Source organism: Mobula birostris, chromosome 6, assembly GCF_030028105.1.
Source record: "Mobula birostris isolate sMobBir1 chromosome 6, sMobBir1.hap1, whole genome shotgun sequence".
Classification (NCBI taxonomy): domain Eukaryota; kingdom Metazoa; phylum Chordata; class Chondrichthyes; order Myliobatiformes; family Myliobatidae; genus Mobula; species Mobula birostris.
This window is the reverse complement of record NC_092375.1, coordinates 6,693,659-6,712,763: the sequence shown is the minus strand read 5'-3', so window position 1 is coordinate 6,712,763 and position 19,105 is coordinate 6,693,659. Positions and strand designations below refer to the sequence as shown.

Below are 19,105 nucleotides of genomic sequence, written 5' to 3'. Positions count from 1 at the left end.
CAAACATCCATTTCCACTCATAGGGAAGGCTGCGGGAGTAAACTCCAAGGAATAATCCGGAACTGGAGTTCCTAAGACAGTCTTATGTTGAGTGCAATGATGACTGGCAACTCCTGCAATGCTGCTGGTACCAAACTGTATTGGCCTCTGCTTTCTTTTGATGCATGGAGACGGGGAGCTTGCTACTTCAAGTCATAGAATCATAGAAAGGTATAGTACGGAAACAAGCCATTCAGTCCATCTAGTCTGTTTCATCGACCTGCATCTGGACCATAGTCCTCCATACCCCTACCATCCATGTAAATGGGCAACAGCCTGCTCGCGAGAATGCACTGCATTGGCTTTGCATATCTAGACAGCTAAGATGCAATATCCGTGGTTGACCCTGTCCAACAGAGGCCTTAGAATTACCCGTGCTGTATGTGCTGTGTGTGGCTGTCGGTACTGTGTTTTGCACCGTGGCCCTGGAGAAATGCTGTTTCGTTCGGCTGTATTCAGGCGTATGGTTGAAAGACAGTTAAAGTTGAACTTGAGCTTGGATGTGGGGTACGTGTTGACCCAAAACCCAGGTAAGACAGACAGGTAGAGATCACGACAGGCAATGTAGCATAAAAACATCAAGCCTTTAATCAATATACTATAGACCCATGAACAACTTTCCTTAATACTGACACACACTTTATTTTACCGTTAACAGCGTTAGCAAGGCTCCTGACCTTGCTTTAAGATTAATGTTTAAGACTATATTTGACATCAAGCATCCTTTGAAACTCTCCTTGGTCAGCAGTGGCGAAATTGGAAAGCTGCCGCTTCCTGGCAGAACAAGGTGATGTCTTTTCAGATTTAAAGTGGTGGGGGTGGGCGGGTGGGAGATGGGCTGCCTCTTTTTATATTAAGAAAGAAGGAAAAAGTCTTAAATAATTATGAGAGGGCAAGGGGTAATCGGGGACAGAGGGCATCCTCTGGGTGAATGGCCTCTCTTTTTCGGCCTGGTTGATAAGGCCTGCTGTTCAGTCCTCCGAGGCTGACTTTCCAGCACTGTGTCCCTGAGTGACATGTGAACGGGACTCTCCCTGCAACAGCCTCAGAGCCACTTAGACACCATTTCTGGTTGTGCTGTTCAAAGGTCACAGGGTCCCAGAAGAATGCAGCGTTTTCTGTGCCTTATCCCCTACACACACGCAGACACACCATACACAAGTACCATACGCATGCCCATGTGCACTCACTTGCAACACGCATGCACACACATGATGTACACTCAGTGGCCACTTTATTAGATACACCTGTACCTCTGCTCATTAATGCAAATGTCTAATCAGCCAATCACGTGGCAGCAGCTCAATGCATAGAAGTATGCAGATGTGGTCAAGAGTTTCAATTGTTGTTCAGACCAAACATTAGAATAGGGAAGAAATGTGACTTTGACCGTAGAATTATTGTTGGTGCCAGATAGGGTGGTTTGAGTATCTTAGAAACTGCTGAACTCCTGGGATTGTCACACACAATAGTTTCTAGAGCTTACACAGAATGGTGTAAAAAACAAACAACCAGCGAGCAGCAGTTTTGTGGGCAGAAACACTTTGTTAATGAGAGAGGTCAGAGGAGAATGGCCAGACTGGTACAGGCTGACAGGAAGGTGACTGTAACTCAGATAACCACGTTACAACAGTGGTGTGCAGAAAAGCATTTCTGAACACACTACATGTTGAAACTTGAAGTGGATAGGCAACAGCAGCGGGAGACGACGAAAGTACACACAGTGGCCACTTTATTAGGTACAGCAGGTATCAAATAAAGTGGCCCAGTAAGTGTATGCTCAGAAAACCACACTTACCTCTATCACTCATCCACGCAAGCTCACAACAGCAGACACGGCCATGTACTCTCGCACACATATCACACGCATACACGCTCACACACGCGGTGAGCTAAATCCCCCTCTCTTCCCATCCGACCAGCTTCGCACTCTTCAGCATTTTCTCAGGAGCTTTAAACTTTTGTGCTTATCACTAAAACAAAATCATCAGTGCAAACTTCAAAAAACACAACATTAAACAAACAGAAAGTAATGCAGTAACAATGTTAAAAATACATATTTTTGTGTGTTCCTGTTTTTAATGGCATTTCTGCCCAGTCAATCGACAATATAGTACAATAGACCAATAAAAAAATGTAATAACATTACAAGATGCAAAGTCAAAGAACAAGGTGAGTTTTGTTTAACAATGCAACAAAAAGTATTTACACAAGAAATCCCCTTCTCTCCCCCCTTCTCTCTTACATTATAGCAACTACACTTCTCATATCCTTCCTTGTCACATTTCTATTTTGCGGGTGGGATGTAACCCTGCCATGGACGGTCCTGAGCCCGGCTATGAAAGGAAGGGGGTTGGGCCTGGGTTTAGCAACCCCATCCCATAAAAAACCCAGAGCTACAGAAACGGCAGCGGAAGCTCCAAAGTCCTCATTCCTGGAAGAGGAAGACTCTTTGCCTAGAAGATGTACAAAGTCATGTGGTGAAACTGGAAGCCACAGGGCCGACCACCCTTCTATCTGCCCAGGGCAGAGGACTCAGGTGAGCTGCTGTCGGTAGCGTATGCCCCAGTAGGGTGTGATGGGCTTACAGGGAAGAAGAAGGGGTGGGATTTGGAAGAAGGAAAGGGGAGTGATGGAGACGTGGTGAGGTGAGAGGAGGGTGTACATGGACAATGTACTGATAAGACCATGGTGGGGTGAAGGGGTACACATGTGGCTGTGGTATCTCGGACTTTACATCACATTTACAGGTTCTGTCATAATACATTAAATAAGGAAGAGGTTCTTTGCACCACACAGGTGCCATGGCAACCACGAGGCGGGGCTCGCAACGCTGAATCTCAGGATCAGTTCTTCTTCACTCTGTGGGAACAAGGACACCGAGGTTAAAAGCTGGCATTTCTGAGGAAGATCAGTCTGTCCCCTATTAGCAAGCACTACCATCTGTGCCAGTCCCATCCATTCTTTGCCATAATCCCTTGCACTCTCTCAACCTGCCTCATCACGGCCCTTGTATCTTATCTGTCTACCTGCTCTGTACTTTCTCTGTAATTATAACTTGATATTCTGCATTGTTTTATTTTCCTTTCAATGTATCTCATACTTATTTATGGAATAATCCATCTGGATGGCATGTAAGCAAAGGTTTTGCACTGTGCCTCAGTACATGCGACAATAATAAAATTACCAAGCACTCACACTTGACCTTTTAGAGTGGACGGAAGATTAGGGTGGGTTGGTAGGTTTGCAAATGACACAAAGGCCATGGATGTTGTTGAAGGTTGTCATGGGTTACAATGAGACACCGACACTTTGAAAGGCCGAATTTGGAGGCAGAAAATACAGGTTTAGTGGCAGGATTCTTAGCAGTGTGGAGGAACGGAGGGATCTTGGGGTTCACATCCATCCATAGATCCCTCAAGGTTGCTACGCAAGTCGATAGGATGGTTAAGATAGAATGGTTAAGAAGGCCTATGTTGAGTTGGGGGATTGAGTTCAAGAGCAGTGAGGTAATGTTGCAGCTCTATAAAACTCTGGTTAGACCACACTTGGAGTATTGTGTCCAGCTCCGGTTACATTCATTATAAGGAGGATGGGGAAGCTTTGGAGAGGGTGCAGAGAGGATTTGCCTCTGACTCCTGGCACTGTCTGTGTGGAGTTTGCATGATCTCTCGGTGAATGTTTGTTTTCCTACGGGGCTTCCCGCCCTTTCCCATATTCCAAAGATGTGATGTTTAATAGGTTGACTAGAGGATGAGAGATGACTTTCTACAAGATGATAAGAGGCATAGATCGAGTGAACAGCCAGAGTCTTTTTCCCAGGGTGAAAATGGCTAATACCAGGGGCATAATTTTAAAGTGACTGCAGGAACGTAAAGGGGAAGTGTCATAGGTAAGTTTTTTCTTACAGAAAGTGGTAGGTGTCTGGAACACCCTGCCAAAGGTGGAGGTAAAGTCAGATTCATTAGGGACATTTAGGAGATGCTTTAGACAGGCACATGAATGGTAGAAAAATGGAAGGCTTGAGGGAGGGAAGGATTAGATTGATCGTAGAGTAGGTTAAAAGATCAGCACAATATTGTGGGCTGAAGGGCGTGTTCTGAGCAGTACCATTCAATGTACTATGTTCTATTAATCACAATTGCTAACATCTCCTGTGGCTGCTAAAAAGCACCTGCTTGATAAATCTCCTGTTAAATGCCTTGTGACACATTACTAGGTTAAATGCAATATACAAAATGGGTGTTATTAATGCTGTTATTATTGCATCTGCTTCCACCACCCTTTCTGGCACCGAGTCCGAGATTATAACTAATTACTGTGTAAACAATTTCTTCTCATCTGTTCTTCCCCCGATCACCTGATATCTCTATTGGGCCACAGAGGCACATTACTCCTAATTTACTTCATAAAAAACATTTCCAATTGTGATCTCCTTTCATGGAGAGTCCTCTTGGACCCTAGTCTGCTTAGAAGCTAGAACGGTACAGCACAGGAATGGGCCCTTTGGCCCATAGTCTGCTGGAGGAGCTCAGCAGGTCAAGCAGCACCTGTGGGAGGAAAGGAACTGCTGATATCTTGGGTTGAATGGACCATGAGCCCATGAACACTACCTCACTCATTTACTCTTTTTTTTCCACTGCTTTTTATTTTTTATATATCTCTTTAGGTATTGCATTAAAACAACAAATTTCACAACATATGCCAGTGATAATAAACCTGAATCTGAAACCCTTCAGGTGCTAAAGTACTCAAACTAGCAATGAACTCCTGACTGAACTAATCCTTCTGTCTGCACAATGTTCACATCTACACATTCATCTGCCTTTCTAAGACACTTTTAATGCCTCTCTCTGACTTGTCCCACCTACTGCGCCAGGGAGTGCATTCCAGACCCCCACCACTCTCTGAAAACAATTGTCTCAGGTACACGCACGACACGCTGGAGGAACTCAGCAGGTCGGGCAGCATCCGTGGAAACGAACAGGCAACGTTTCGGGCCAAGACCCTTCGTCAGGACTGTAGAGGAAAGGGGCAGAGGCGCTATAAAGAAGGTGGGGGGAGGGTGGGAAGGAGAAGGCTGATAGGTTCCAGGTGAAAAACCAGTAAGGGGAAAGATAAAGGGGTGGGGAAGGGGATAGGCAGGAAAGGTGAAGAAGGAATAGGGGAAAGCACAATGGGTAGTAGAAGGTGGCGGAACCATGAGGGAGGTGATAGGCAGCTGTCCGCCATGACGCAGATATCTCCTTTTAAATTTCTCCCTTTCATCTTAAACACATTATTAGCTTTTTTTTAACCCTGGGGAAAAGATACGGTCTGTCTATTCTATCTATGCCTCAGATAACCTTATAAACTTCTATCAGATCTCTCCTCAGCCTCGACTGCTCCAGAGAAAATAACCCACGTTTGTCCAACCTCTCTGTATAGCACCCGCTCACTAATCCAGGCAGTACCTTCGGTACCGCCTCTTCGGTACCCTCTCAAAAGGCTCGACATCCTTTTTATAATGTATGACGGAATTGATGGCTTTGTGGCCAAGTTTGCAGACAGAATGAAGATACATGGAGGGGCTACAGATGGACTTAGACAGATTAGGAGAAAGGGCAAAGAAGTGGCAGATAGGTTGGGATACAATGTCTCAAAGTGTATGGTCATGCACTTTGGTAGAAGAAATGAAAGAGCTGACTATATTCTAAGTGGAGAGAAAATTCAAAAATATGAGGTGCAAAGGATTTGGGAGTCCTCATGCAGGATTCTTTAAAGGTTAGTTAGTTTGCAGGTTGAGTCAGTGGTGAGGAAGGCAAATGTAATTTTAGCATTCGTTTCAAGAGGACTAGAATATAAAAGCAAGGATATAATGTTAAGGCTTTATAAGGCACTGGTGAGGCCTCACTTGGAGCATTGTGAGCAACAAACGATATGCTGACTTTGGAGAGGGCCCAATGGAGGTTCACAAAAATGATCCCGGAATTGAAAGGCTTCTCATACGAGGAGTGTTTGATGGCTCTCGGTCTGTATTCACTGGAATTCAGAAGAGTGAGTGGTGACCTCATTGAAACCTATCGAACGTTGAAAGCCCTGGATGGAGTGGATTTGGAGAGGATGTTTCCTATGGTGGGAGAGACTAAGACCAGAGGACGCAGCCTCAGAATAGCGAGACATTCCTTTAGAACAGAGGTGAGGAGGAATTTCTTTAACTAGAGAGTGGCGAATCTATGGAAATTGTTGCCACAGGCAGCTGTGGAGCCAAAGTCAACGAATATATTTCAGATAGAGTTTGAGAAATTCTTGATTAGTCAGGGCATGAAGGGATACGAGGAGAAGGCATGATGGAATGGCAGAGCAGACTTAATGGGCCAAATGCCCTAATTCTGCTCCTATATCTTATGGTCCTACGGTCTAATTGAATGCAATACTCCAGACTGCCCCTGCAGTCCTGTGATCCCTGGATCTTTACTCATCACTCTCTGTAAACTCACAGTGTCCTTCTGAAAATATCATGCAGGACTGGATGCAGTGCCAACTGGGTTTGTGTCAGGGCAGAAATGGCTAATATGAGGCGGCTTAATGTAATGTGATTGGAGTAAAGTATAAAGGGATGCCAGAGGTAGATTTTTTACACAGAGTGGTGAGAGCATGGAACGTGCTGCCAAGGGTGGTGATAGAGGCAGACGCATTAGGGACATTTAAGAAACTCTTAGATAGGCATGTGGATGATAGAAAAGTAGAAGGATATGTGGGAAGGAAGGGTTAGATTGATCTTGGAGTTGGTTAAAATGTCAGCACAACATTGTGGGCCAAAGGGCCTGTACAGTACTGCTATCACAAACAAGAGAAATTCTGCAGATGCTGGAAATCTAAGCAACACACACAAAATGCTGGAGGAACTCTGCAGACTAGGCAACATTTATGGAAAAGAGAAAACAAGTCTATGCTTCCGGCTGAGACGCTTCATCAGGACTGCTATGTTGTATGTAAGATTTTTACTCTTCCTGTTTGAACCATTCAAGTGTTTTCACATTCCTAGTGTGCAACATCACCAGTCATAGGAGTGAACAATACCTATAGCCTCTGCTGATATGAACATGTAGTTACCAATGGCCAAGAATGTGCACCTGCACCTCTGATTGCTCTGGAGGCTAAAGAAAGTCAGCATGTTGCACTGACCCTCTCCAATTTGCCCTCTAATTTCTCAGGAGGCTAAATAAAGTCAGCATGTCCCATTGACTCTCTCCAATTTCTATAGATGCAACGTAGAAAGCATCCTATCTGCATGTATCATGATTTGGTACGGCAACAGCTCTGTTTTTTGACTTCAAGAAACTGCAGAGAGTTGTACACACAGCTCAGCACATCATAGAAATCAGCCTCCCCTCCAAGGACTTTGTATATAGTTCATACTGCCTCAGTGAAGCAATGAGCATAGAACAAACATAAAACATTGAACAGTAGCGCTTTGGAAAGGCTATTTGGCCTGTGTTGTTTTGCCAGTCTTGATACTGAACTATTCCAAATGTCCTCCTCCCACATAATATCCAGATTGCTCCTTTCCCTTCATATTCATATATGTACACATCTACAAGCTTCTTCAACCCCAGGAGAAGATGGCGGCGTGACGACAGCGCGTGCGGCCTCTCCGGTGATGAATATCTGTTATCTGTCAAGTAGGGGACCATACACAATTCTGATTTGATGGAGACAGACATGAGTGCATAGCGGACCATCTGGAAAACTTCTGAAATGTCTGCTTTGCTACTGCTGCTACTGTGTGGTATCCGGAATCTCTGGATTCCAAAATCCTCGGCTTTGCGTGTTTCAGCGGCCCGGGGCGAGGTCCAAGGCGCTCGGCAGAGGATGGCGCTCCGGAGGCTGTATTGGAGAGGCTGGTTGGAAGCTCGAAGTTTTCGGATGGATGGACTCAGTGTCGGCTGTGGTTGGCTGCTTCCAAGGCATCGGCAAGTTGACGGTGCCTGGAGGTTTATGGCAGGGAGTTTCTCCCTTTTGTCGCCTGCTATCGGGGACTCGGGAGTCAATCGACTCGGGGACTTTGAGACTATTTTTTTAACTGTGCCTATGGACTGTTCTTCATCAAATTATGGTATTGCTTTGCACTGCTGTAACTATATGGTGTAATTATGTGGTTTTGTCAGTGTTAGTCTTTGGTCTGTCTTGTTTTCTGTGATATCACGCCAGAGAAACATTGTATCATTTCTTAATGCATATATGCATTTCTAAATGACAATAAAAGAGGACTGAGTGTTCTCATAATCTAAACGTAATCAAAGACCCCACCCATCCTGGATCCCAGCCTCTCTTCTCACCTCTTACACTGGGCAGAAGATATAAACGCTTGAAAGCACATACCATCAGGCTCAAGAACAGCTTCTCTCCTATTGTTAAAAGTCTTTTAAATGGAGCTCTTAGATGATAAAGTGGACTCTTGACCTCACAATCTACCTGAACACAGCCCTTGCACTTTATTATCTGCTGCAATGTATTTTCTCTGTAACTGTACCACTGCATTCTGCATTCTGGTATTTTTTTTCTTTTGTACTACCTTTATGTATGATGTGATGAAATACAATAACACAGTGGTGAGCGAAACGCTTTACCATGCCAGTGATTTGGGTTCAATTCCCACCGCTGTCTGTGAAGAATTTTTTTTTTCTTTTCTTTCGTCTGTAAAGAGTTTGTACATTCTCCCTCATGACAGTGTGGGTTTCTTCCGGGTGCTCTGGTTTCCTCCAACAGTCCAAAGACGTACCAGTGAGTAGGATAATTGGTCATTGTAAATTGTCCTGTGATTAGACTGGGGTTAAATAGGGGGTTGCTGGGAGAAATGGCATGAAGGGCTGGAAATGCCAAAAGGGCCTATTCTACGTTATAGACAATAGACAATAGACAATAGGTGCAGGAGTAGGCCATTCGGCCCTTAGAACCAGCACCGCCATTCACTGTGATCATGGCTGATCATCCACATCCAGTTCCTGCCTTATCCCCATAACCTTTGATTCCGCTATCTTTAAGAGCTCTACCCATCTCTTTCTTGAAAGCATCCAGAGACTTGGCCACTACAGCCTTCTGGGGCAGAGCATTCCATATATCCACAACTCTCTGTGTGAAAATGTTTTTCCTCAACTCCGTTCGAAATGGCCTACCCCTTATTCTTAAACTGTGGCCTCTGGTTCTGGACTCACCCATCAGCGGGAACATGCTTCCTGCCTCCAGCGTGTCCAATCCCTTAATAATCTTATATGTTTCGATAAGATCCCCTCTCAGCCTTCTAAATTCCAGAGTATACAAGCCCAGTCGTTCCAATCTTTCAACATATGACAGTCCCGCCATCCTGGGAATTAACCTTGTGAACCTACACTGCACTCCCTCAATAGCAAGAATGTCCTTCCTCAAATTTGGAGACCAAAACTGCTCACAGTACTCCAGGTGTGGTCTCACCAGGGCCCTGTACAGCTGCAGAAGGACCTCTTTGCTCTTATACTCAATTCCCCTTGTTATGAAGGCCAGCACGCCATTAGCTTTCTTCACTGCCTGCTGTACTTGCATGCTTGCTTTCAGTGACTGATGCACAAGAACACCTAGATCTCGTTGTGCTTCCCCTTTTCCTAACATGACTCCATTTAGATAATAATCTGCCTTCCTGTTCTTACCACCAAAGTGGATAACCTCACATTTATCCACATTAAACTGCATCCGCCATGCATCTGCCACTCACCCAGTCTGTCCAAGTCACCCTGCATTCTCATAACATCCTCCTCACATTTCACACTGCCGCCCAGCTTTGAGTCATCGGCAAATTTGCTAATGTTACTTTTAATCCCTTCATCTAAATCATTAATATATATCGTAAACAGCTGCGGTCCCAGCACTGAACCCTGCGGTATCCCCATTGGTCACCGCCTGCCGTTCCGAAAGGGACCCATTAATCGCTACTCTTTGTTTTCTGTCAACCAGCCAATTTTCAATCCATGTCAGTACTCTGCCCCCAATACCATGTGCCCTAATTCTGCCCACTAATCTCTTATGTGGGACTTTATCAAAGGCTTTCTGAAAGTCCAGGTACACTACATCCACTGGCTCTCCCTTGTCCATTTTCATAGTTACATCCTCAAAAAATTCCAGAAGATTAGTCAAGCACGATTTCCCCTTTGTAAATCCATGCTGACTCGGACCGATCCTGTTACTGCTATCCAGATGTGTTGTAATTTCATCTTTTATAATTGACCCCAGCATCTTTCCCACCACCGACGTCAGGCTAACCGGTCTATAATTCTCTGTTTTCTCTCTTCCTCCCTTCTTGAAGAGAGGGACAACATTAGCCACCCTCCAATCCACAGGAACTATGGATTGTATCACAATAACTAAATAAATAATAAATAAATGATCTGCATGGATGAAATGCAAAATATATATTTTACTGTACCTCGGTGCATGTGATAATAATTAATCCAGTCTATTCCAGCAGTTCAGATACTTACATACATCCCCTAGAAACTGTCCTTGGCCACATGACCCCATATATCCTACATCTGGAAGCTCACTAATGTTCCGCTGGTGACACGCGATGGCCGGGCCTCCTCGTGACGGCACTCCTTTCCTGGGTCCAGTTGACCCCTTAGACGAGGCGGTTCCCGAAGAACTTTGACCACTCAAGTGGCCCGGAGAGGGGAAGTTCGGCTTGCTGTACGGGATAAGAACTTCTTCTGGAAAAGAGATCAGAAAATAGACAATTACAAGAGTGTCTCACAATGAGGACAACATAAGTGCAGCAGGATAGTGGAGCGGTTAGTGTAACGCTTTACAGCACCCAGCAACTGGAAGACCCGGATTCAATTCCTGCCCTCTATCTGCAAGGTGTTTGTACATTCTCCTTGTGACTGTGTGACTTTCCTCTGGGAGTTCTGGTTTCCTCCCACAGTCCAAAGATGTGCAATTCATACATCTATTAAACACATATATATTGCTAGGGTGCGTAAGACAGTAATGTGGAGCAGGAACTGAGTTAGTAAAGCTGCCAGGAGCAAGGGATGCTGGGAATGGCAAGGGTGGCGTGCCGCAGGACGGGTGGTAGCAGAGGAGTGCCAGGGATGGGGGATGGCATGGGTGCAGACACACCCAGCCCTGAGACACCAGGCAAGGTCATTTGATTCCAAACAATTGGCCTACTGATCATTACAGAATATCTCTCTGATGCTTCCCATTCCCTCCGCCCCTTCCGTTTTTCCAACCATGATTCCCCACTCCCTGACCCCTTCCCACTCTCAGTCCACAATAGAGAACCAGATCAGAATCACTCACATATGTCATGAAACTTGATTTTCTTTGTGGCAGCAGTACAATGCGATACATAAAATTACGACTACTGTGCAAAAGTCTTAGGCACCCTAGCTATATATAGTGTTTGTATATATACACACATATATATATACATATATATATACACACACACACACACACACACACACACACACACACACACACACACACACACACACACACACAGACACACACACACGTGTCTAAGGCTTTTGCGTAGTATGGGTTAGGGTTGTGGGCATGTTATGTTGAGGCCAGAAGTATGGCAACATTTGCAGGCGACCTCCAGCACATCCTCGGACTGTGTTGGTCATTGACATAAACGACACAATTCACTGTATGTTTTGATGTTTCAATGCATATTTGACAAATGGTGAAAATATAAATCTTCATCTAACTTCTTCTTAGATACATATTTTTCTTAGAAAAATAGAGGGCTATGAGTAACCCCAGGTAATTTCTAAAGTAAGTACATGTTCGGCACAACATTGTGGGCCAAAGGGCCTGTACTGTGCTGTAGGTTTTCCATGTTTCTAATCTGTTTTCAGACTCTTGAATGGACCCCCTATACGATAAGATAGACTCTTATCTTATCGTATATGTTGCAATCTACCTCGTTATGGTCTTGCATTTTATTGTTGACCTGCACTTCACTCTTTCTGTAGCTGTTAACATCTTATTCCAAACTCTATAATAGTTTTCCTCTACCTCAAGCACTGTGTAATGATTTGATCTCTATAAGTAAGACATGCTCATCTTTGTATTTTGAGTATGTGATAGTAACAAATTAATTGTTTTTTAAGGCATCCGTTACTCTTGCAAGACCATGGATCTGTGCCTGGAAAGTCTTCACTCTCCAGAGAGCAGGCCTGGGCAAGGTTGTATGGAAGACCATGCTGCAAGTCTCCCCTCTCCACGACACAGATGTTGTCCAAGGGAAGGGTATTAGGACCCATACAACTTGGCACCAGTGTCGTCGCAGAGCAGTGTGTGATTAAGTGCCTTGCTCAAGGAGACAACACGTTCCCTTGGCTGGGGCTCGAACTCACAACCTTCAGATCGCTAGTCGAACGCTTTAACCACTTGGCCATGTGCCCACAACAAATTAATACCATTAGCAAATAATTTAGCTTCTATTGTTCTCTGTGGTAGAGCATTCCACAAGCTCACTGCACTGTGGGTGAAAAAATATCCCCTCAGCTCATTCTTACATGGCTTAGATGGTAACTTGCATCATGGTAGCATAGTGGTTAGCACAATGCTTTACAGTACCAGTGACCCAGGTCCAATTCCTGCTGCTGCTTGTAAGGAGTGTGTACGTTCTCCCTGTGACCGTGTAGGCTTCATACGGGTGTAAGCCCAAAGATGTACGGGTTGGTAGATTGATTGGTCGTTGTAAATTGCCCCATGATTAGAGTAGGGTTACATCGGGGCACTGCTGGGTGGCGAGGCTTGAGGGCTGGAACCTGAGCTGTATCTCAATAAGTAAGTATTGGGAACATCCTTTCTACATCCAATCTGTCTCGTCCTTTCAGAACGGTTTAAGACCATAAGGTACAGGACCAGAATTAGGCCAGTCAGCCCATCGAGTCTGTTCCACCATTCCATCATGGCTGATTTATTATCCCTCTCAACCCCATTCTCCTGTTTCTCCCTGTAACCTTTGATGCCCTGACTAATGTAGAAACTATCAACTTCCATCTTAAATATACCCATTGACTTGACCTCCACAACCATCTGTGGCAACGAATTCTACAATCTCCTCAACCTCTAGACAAAAAAATGCCTCCTACTCTTTGTTGAAAAGGGACTTCCCTCTATTCTGAGATTGTGCCCTTTGGTCTTAGTCTCCCCCCACTATAGGAAACATCCTCTTTATATTCACTCTATTTAAGCCTTCAATATTCGATAGGTTTCAATGTGCTCCCCTCATTCTTCTGAATTCCAGCAAGTAGAGGCCCAGGGCTATCAAGCGCTCCTCGTACATTAACTCTTTCATCCCCTCCTCAATTGAGGCTGCGGCTCCCCGTATGTAGTTGAGAAGTTGTTCCAGTCTCTGGGGAGCTCCCTCATGTGTAAGATGTTAAAAGTCCACCATCTCATGTGGTTGGGAATTATCTACGGTTGCAAGTTCAAAGTAGAGTTAAGTCTGCTGTCCTGTGCTAATAACTAATCTTCAAATAACATCACAGAAAGAGATTTGTGCTGGTAATTTTCACACAGCTGTTTGTGGAGTATTCTAAGTGTAAAACAGCTGTAGTAATTCCAAAACTATCACATTGACCACAAAAAAAAAAGCCATAAAGACTGAGAGGAAGTCAAGAGGTTACGCCAGGGCTAGAGAAACAAAAATCTTACCTGGAATGTGCAGTTTTTGCAAGAATTACCACAGAGGAGCTTAGATGCAAAAAGTGTGGATTAGATCCCCAACAGATCATAGACCATAGAACATAGAACAGTACAGAACAAGAACAGACCTTTTGGCACACAACGTTGTGCTCAATTAATTAAATTAATAATCAAATGACCTATCTAACTAGCATCTCTGCATAGACAATGTCAATATCATTCCATTTTCCTCATATTCACGTGCCTAACTAAACGTCTCTTAAACGTCTCTATTACCACCCCAGGTAGTGCCACCATTCTCTGTGAAAAAACTTGGCCCTCACATCTCCTTTGAAATTATCTCCTCTCACCTTAAATGCATGCCATCTGGTATTAGATATTACAAACCTGGGGAAAAGATATTGTCTCTCTACTCTATCTATCACAATCTTATAAACCTTGATCAGATCTCCCGTCAGACAATTGTTTCTGTGGAAACTGACCCATGGGTCTGTAGAGACTTTCGTAATCTTTTCAATGTCACCAAGTGTCTGACAATCAGTGGTGTCCTTCTGAACGGTCCTCATGAACGCAAAATGGGAAATTTTACAACAAATAGGTGCACAGAAAGATCCTCTTCAAACACACCAGGTGGGGTTAGATACACAGTGAAGCTCCCTCTACACTATCCTATCACACTCTCCCAAAACAGAGACAGTTAGATACAGTGAAGCCCTCACTACATTGTCCCATCACACACTCTCTGGGAAAGAGTTAGACACAGGGAAGAGTGCCACTTGTTCCCTTTAACAACCATCTCCTGACCGTGCTTATGTGGCCAGTGTTGATTTGAGCTTCTTGGAATAGGTTCATACATAACTAGATTGCAACATGGACTCTGTGTGTGTATGACTCTCAGGATTTCCAGCATCTGCAGAATCTCTTGTGTTTGTGATATGCACATTGTCTAATCTTGCCATGGCAAAGAACCGGATTTTTTCAGTACAGCTTGGTCTTGAACTTCAGTTTTCAATTTTGATTGTTTTTTCCCTTTTGACAAATGTCCTTAGCCTGTCCTTTGAAGGCTTGCATGGTGAAAAGACTAAGTGCCTAGAGTTCCCACTGCAGGGAAGCTGATTTAAGAATGAGAAACTGGAGTAGGAACAGATCTCACACATCCCCTTGACCTCAGCATTATTTCCTTGCATCATCCCCACTCCTCTTGTTCTTTCTAACATCCAGATATCTAACAACCTTTGTTTTTTTTTTACACTGTTCTGAGCATCCCCATCCTCCAGGATTGAGTATTCCAAAGACTCACTACACTTGGATAGGAGCTGGAGGAGGTAGTGGAATCAGCCCAATACAGAGACACAAGAGCTACTGTGGATGCTCAAAATCTAGAGCAATACCCATGATGTGCTGGAGGAGCTCAGCAGGTCTGGCAGCATCGATGGATGGGAATAAATGGTCGGCATTTCCGGCCGCAAACCTTCATCCAATCTGGAAAGGAAGGGCGGAGAAGTCAGAATAAGAAGGTGGGGGGAGGGGAGGAAGAAGTACAAGGTGGCAGGTGATAGGTGAAACTGGGAGAGGGGGAGGGGTGAAGTAAAGAGCTGGGAAGTTGATTGGTAGAAGAGATAAAGGGCTGGAGGAGCGGGAATCTGATGGAAAGGACAGAAGACCACGGAAGAAAGGGAAGGGAGAGGAGCACCAGAGGGAGATGATGGGCAGGGAAGGAGAAAAGGTGAAAGAGGGAAATGGGAATGGGGAGTGGTGAAGGGGGTTGGTGGGAATTACCAGAAGTTCAAGGAACTGATGTTCAAGCCATCAGGTTGGAGGCTACCCAGATGGAATATACGGCTTACTCCTCCAACCTGAGTGTGGACTCACCACGGCAGTGGAGAGGCCATGGACTGGCATGTTAGAATGGGAATGGGTGGCCACCGGGAAATCCCACTTCTTGTGGTGGCTGGAGTGAAGGTGATCGATGAAGTAGTCTCCCAATCTACGCTGGGTCTCTCTGATAAACAGGAGGCCACACCGGGGGCACCGGATGCAGTAGATAACCCCAACAGACTCGCAGCTGAGGTACTGCCTCACCAGGAAGGACTGTTTGGGGCCCTGAATGGTAGTGAGGGAGGACGTGCAGGGGCAGGAGCAGCACTTGTTCCATTTGCAAGGGTAAGTACCGGGACACCCCTTTCCCACCATTGGTAGTAAGTACACTAAAACTATTAACTTTATTTACGACATCTACAGTATATTGAAACATACAGTAACATACACACGGTCTGAGGATGTGCCAGGGGAGGTCTGCAGGTGATACCATGCTTCTGACGTTAACATAGCATGCCCAAAATTTACTAATTCTCACTGACCTGTATGTCTTTGGAAAGAAACAGGAGCACTGACAACAAAGACACGTGGCCACAAAGCAGACACAGAAACTCCTTACAGACAGTGGCGGGAATTGAACCCTGGTCTCTGGTGCTAGCAGCTACGCTACCTTGCTGCCTGTGTCTACAGAGGGACTGCTTCAAAAAGGCAGCATCCAGCATCCGGGCTATGCCATCATCTCATAGTTACCGTCGAGCAGGAGGTACAGAAACCTGAAGACCCAGACCACCGGGTTCGGGAACAGCTACTTCCCTTCCATCATTCAATTCCTGAACCAACCAGCAGAACCATAATCACTACGGATTATCAGTACCGTGATCATTTTATTCACTTTGCACTAAATTGGGCTCTGTTTTTTAAAATTTTGGTTCCAATTATTTATTCTTCTTCTCAAAACTGTGTACAATTTATATTTAGTTTATGTTTTTTTCTTGGGAATGATGTGTAGGCACCGAAGCATTCGGGCTCTCACGACCAGACTATGTAACAGTTTCTTCCCCCAAGCCATCAGACTCCTCAATACCCAGAGCCTGGACTGACACCAACCTACTGCCCTCTACTGTGCCTACTGTCTTGTTTATTATTTATTGTAATGCCTGCACTGTTTTGTGCACTTTATGCAGTCCTGGATAGGACTGTAGTCTAGTGTAGTTCTTGTGTTTTTTCTTACGTAGTTCAGTGTAGTTTTTGTATTGTTTCAATGGTCCTGGAAAATGTTGTCTCATTTTTACTGTGTTCTGTACCAGCAGTTATGGTTGAAGTGACAATAAAAAGTGACTTGACTTGACTTGACTTGACTCTAATGTTGCGTCTTTCAGAAACTCTCAGGCGGGCAGATGGATGACATAAAAATAACGGTTATGTGGGAGGGAAGGCCTAGATTGATCCTCGAGTAGGTTAGAAGCTTGTCGAACATTGTAGGCCGAAGGCCTGTAATGTGCTGTAATGTTCTATGTTCTACCTCTGTTGCTGCTACAAGTTTTCCTTTATGCCTCTCCATACACATACTTGTGCGTGCTACAATAAATTTGACTTTGACTTTCAGAGCTTTCTCCTTATTTCATATCTAAATACTGACCTCTTATTTTTGGGATCATTGCTGACCCAATCCCCTCCACATCTACCACAAGGAGCCCCACAAGAATTTCCTACACTTCCGGTAGATCACTTTATTTTTCAAGAGTGCTCGAAGCAAATCCCTTCCTGTCTCTCTCCTACCTGACCCCATGGTTGGCTTGTGTTGCAGCTTGTTTCGCAAGTCTTCCTGATTCACTTGACCTTCTAGAGATGTCTTGAGCAGATGGTCCATTGAGTTTGTGTCTTCGTCGAGGCAGATCACCTGCTGGCTCTCTGGAGAATTGTCCAGCCCCATTGTCTTCAATCCTTGACCAGAATGGAGCTTTGAACCTGGGCATGGTGGAGGGTCAGGCGGAGGTGGCAGGTCTTAGCAAAAGAAACAAGAAAAATCTCAAGTCAGGTGTAGCCATATGGAGTGAGTTGTTTAGAGGCACAATTCTTTCTGTGAAAAGTAACCCATGTGTCAATGGTGCCTTTCACAATTTCTTCAGTGTCTGACAATCAGTGGTGTCCTTCTGAAGGGTCCTCATGAACACAAAGTGGGAGACATAACAACAAATAGGTGCACAGCAAGATCCAGTGATAATGGACAAATTACCCATTTAACCAGGCTTGGTTGAGGGATGGATATTGTCCCCCAAGGCAGTGGGATCATGTTGACACAACAATTAGATTCATAGAGTCAGAGAGCCATAGAGCACTACAGCACAGAAACAGGCCGTTCAGCCCATCTAGTCCAAGCCAAACTATTATTCTGTCTAGTGCCATTGCTCTACTCAGGGCCCTGCATACCTCTCCCATTCATGTACTTATCCAAACTTCTTTTAAATGTTGAAATCGGCACTTGCACAGGCAGCTTGTTCTACTCTCTCACTGCTCTTTGACTAAATGTTCCCCTGAAATACTTCACCTTTTACCCTTAACCCATAACCAGCTAGTTCTGGTCTCATCCAACCTCAATGGAAAAAGTTTGCTTGCATTTACCCTATCTACACTCCTCATAATATTATATATCTCTATCAAATCCTCCCTCATTCTCCTACACTCCAAGGGATAAAGTCCTAATCTATTCAACCTTTCCCTAGAACTCAGGTCCTCAGGTCGCACGTCTTAGTGAATTTTCTCTGCACTCTTTCAAATAGCAAAGGATGAAATTATTAACCAGATTCAGAAATCTTCATCCATTTCCCCTTTGACACTCAGTGTGAAGGGCCCACCACTAACAGATTTGGAATATAGTAGACATCTCTGCATTTTTTTTTGAGAGTGTCATACCAGACATTCAGCCATTCTTGTCTGGCACGTGGTGTCAGGATTAACCGGGTCACGTTATGAATGTACCTGACTCGACCCCTGTATTTTTTATGAGGCCGGGTATTTTTTTACTCAACTTGGCATGGTTGGAAAGCGTGCTCGGGAGTGGCCCGACCTGGATTCGAACTCGGGAACCTTCGCTCCGGAGTCCGGCGCTGATCTCACTGCGCCACCATCTCTGCATTGAGCATCCACCTTTAGAGACCTAAACATTTGGGAAGCTCATCATTTGCACATTTTCCCACAAGGCCTTTAGGAGTTGGTGTAGGGTTCAGAGGAGGATCATGAAAATGATCTTGGGAATACAAGCATTCATGTACAATGAGGATTTAATGCCTCTGGACCTGTACTCATTGGAGTTTAGAAGAATGAAGAATGAAGATCATTTCACTGAACCCTATTGAATATTGAAAGACCTAGATATAGTAATAGTAGGGACAATGTTTCTTACAGTGGAGGAGTCTAGAACCAGAGGACACAGTCTCACAAAAGAAGGACATTCCTTTAGAACAGAGACGAGGAGGAATTTTTTTAACCAGAAGGTGGTGAATTTGTGGAATTCATTGCCACAGACGGCTGTGGAGGCTGTCATTAAAGCGGCGGCCGATGGGTTCTT

The 19,105-nt window shown here is 44.7% G+C and overlaps 1 protein-coding gene across 6 annotated transcripts in view; it reads right to left on the bottom strand.

The window, feature by feature from the left end:
• Nucleotides 1–613: 613 nt before the first annotated feature.
• Nucleotides 614–19,105, bottom strand: part of robo2 (roundabout, axon guidance receptor, homolog 2 (Drosophila)) — a 620,252-nt gene continuing 601,760 nt past the window's right edge. For all 6 annotated transcript variants that reach the window (XM_072259833.1, XM_072259836.1, XM_072259834.1 and 3 more), the window contains 3 exons: nucleotides 17,317–17,541; nucleotides 10,533–10,757; nucleotides 614–2,901 (listed from right to left, as the gene is read on the bottom strand). In XM_072259833.1, the coding sequence (XP_072115934.1) occupies nucleotides 2,900–2,901; nucleotides 10,533–10,757; nucleotides 17,317–17,541 (452 nt within the window). In that variant the 3' untranslated portion in view covers nucleotides 614–2,899. The remainder of the gene's footprint in view (nucleotides 2,902–10,532; nucleotides 10,758–17,316; nucleotides 17,542–19,105) is intronic.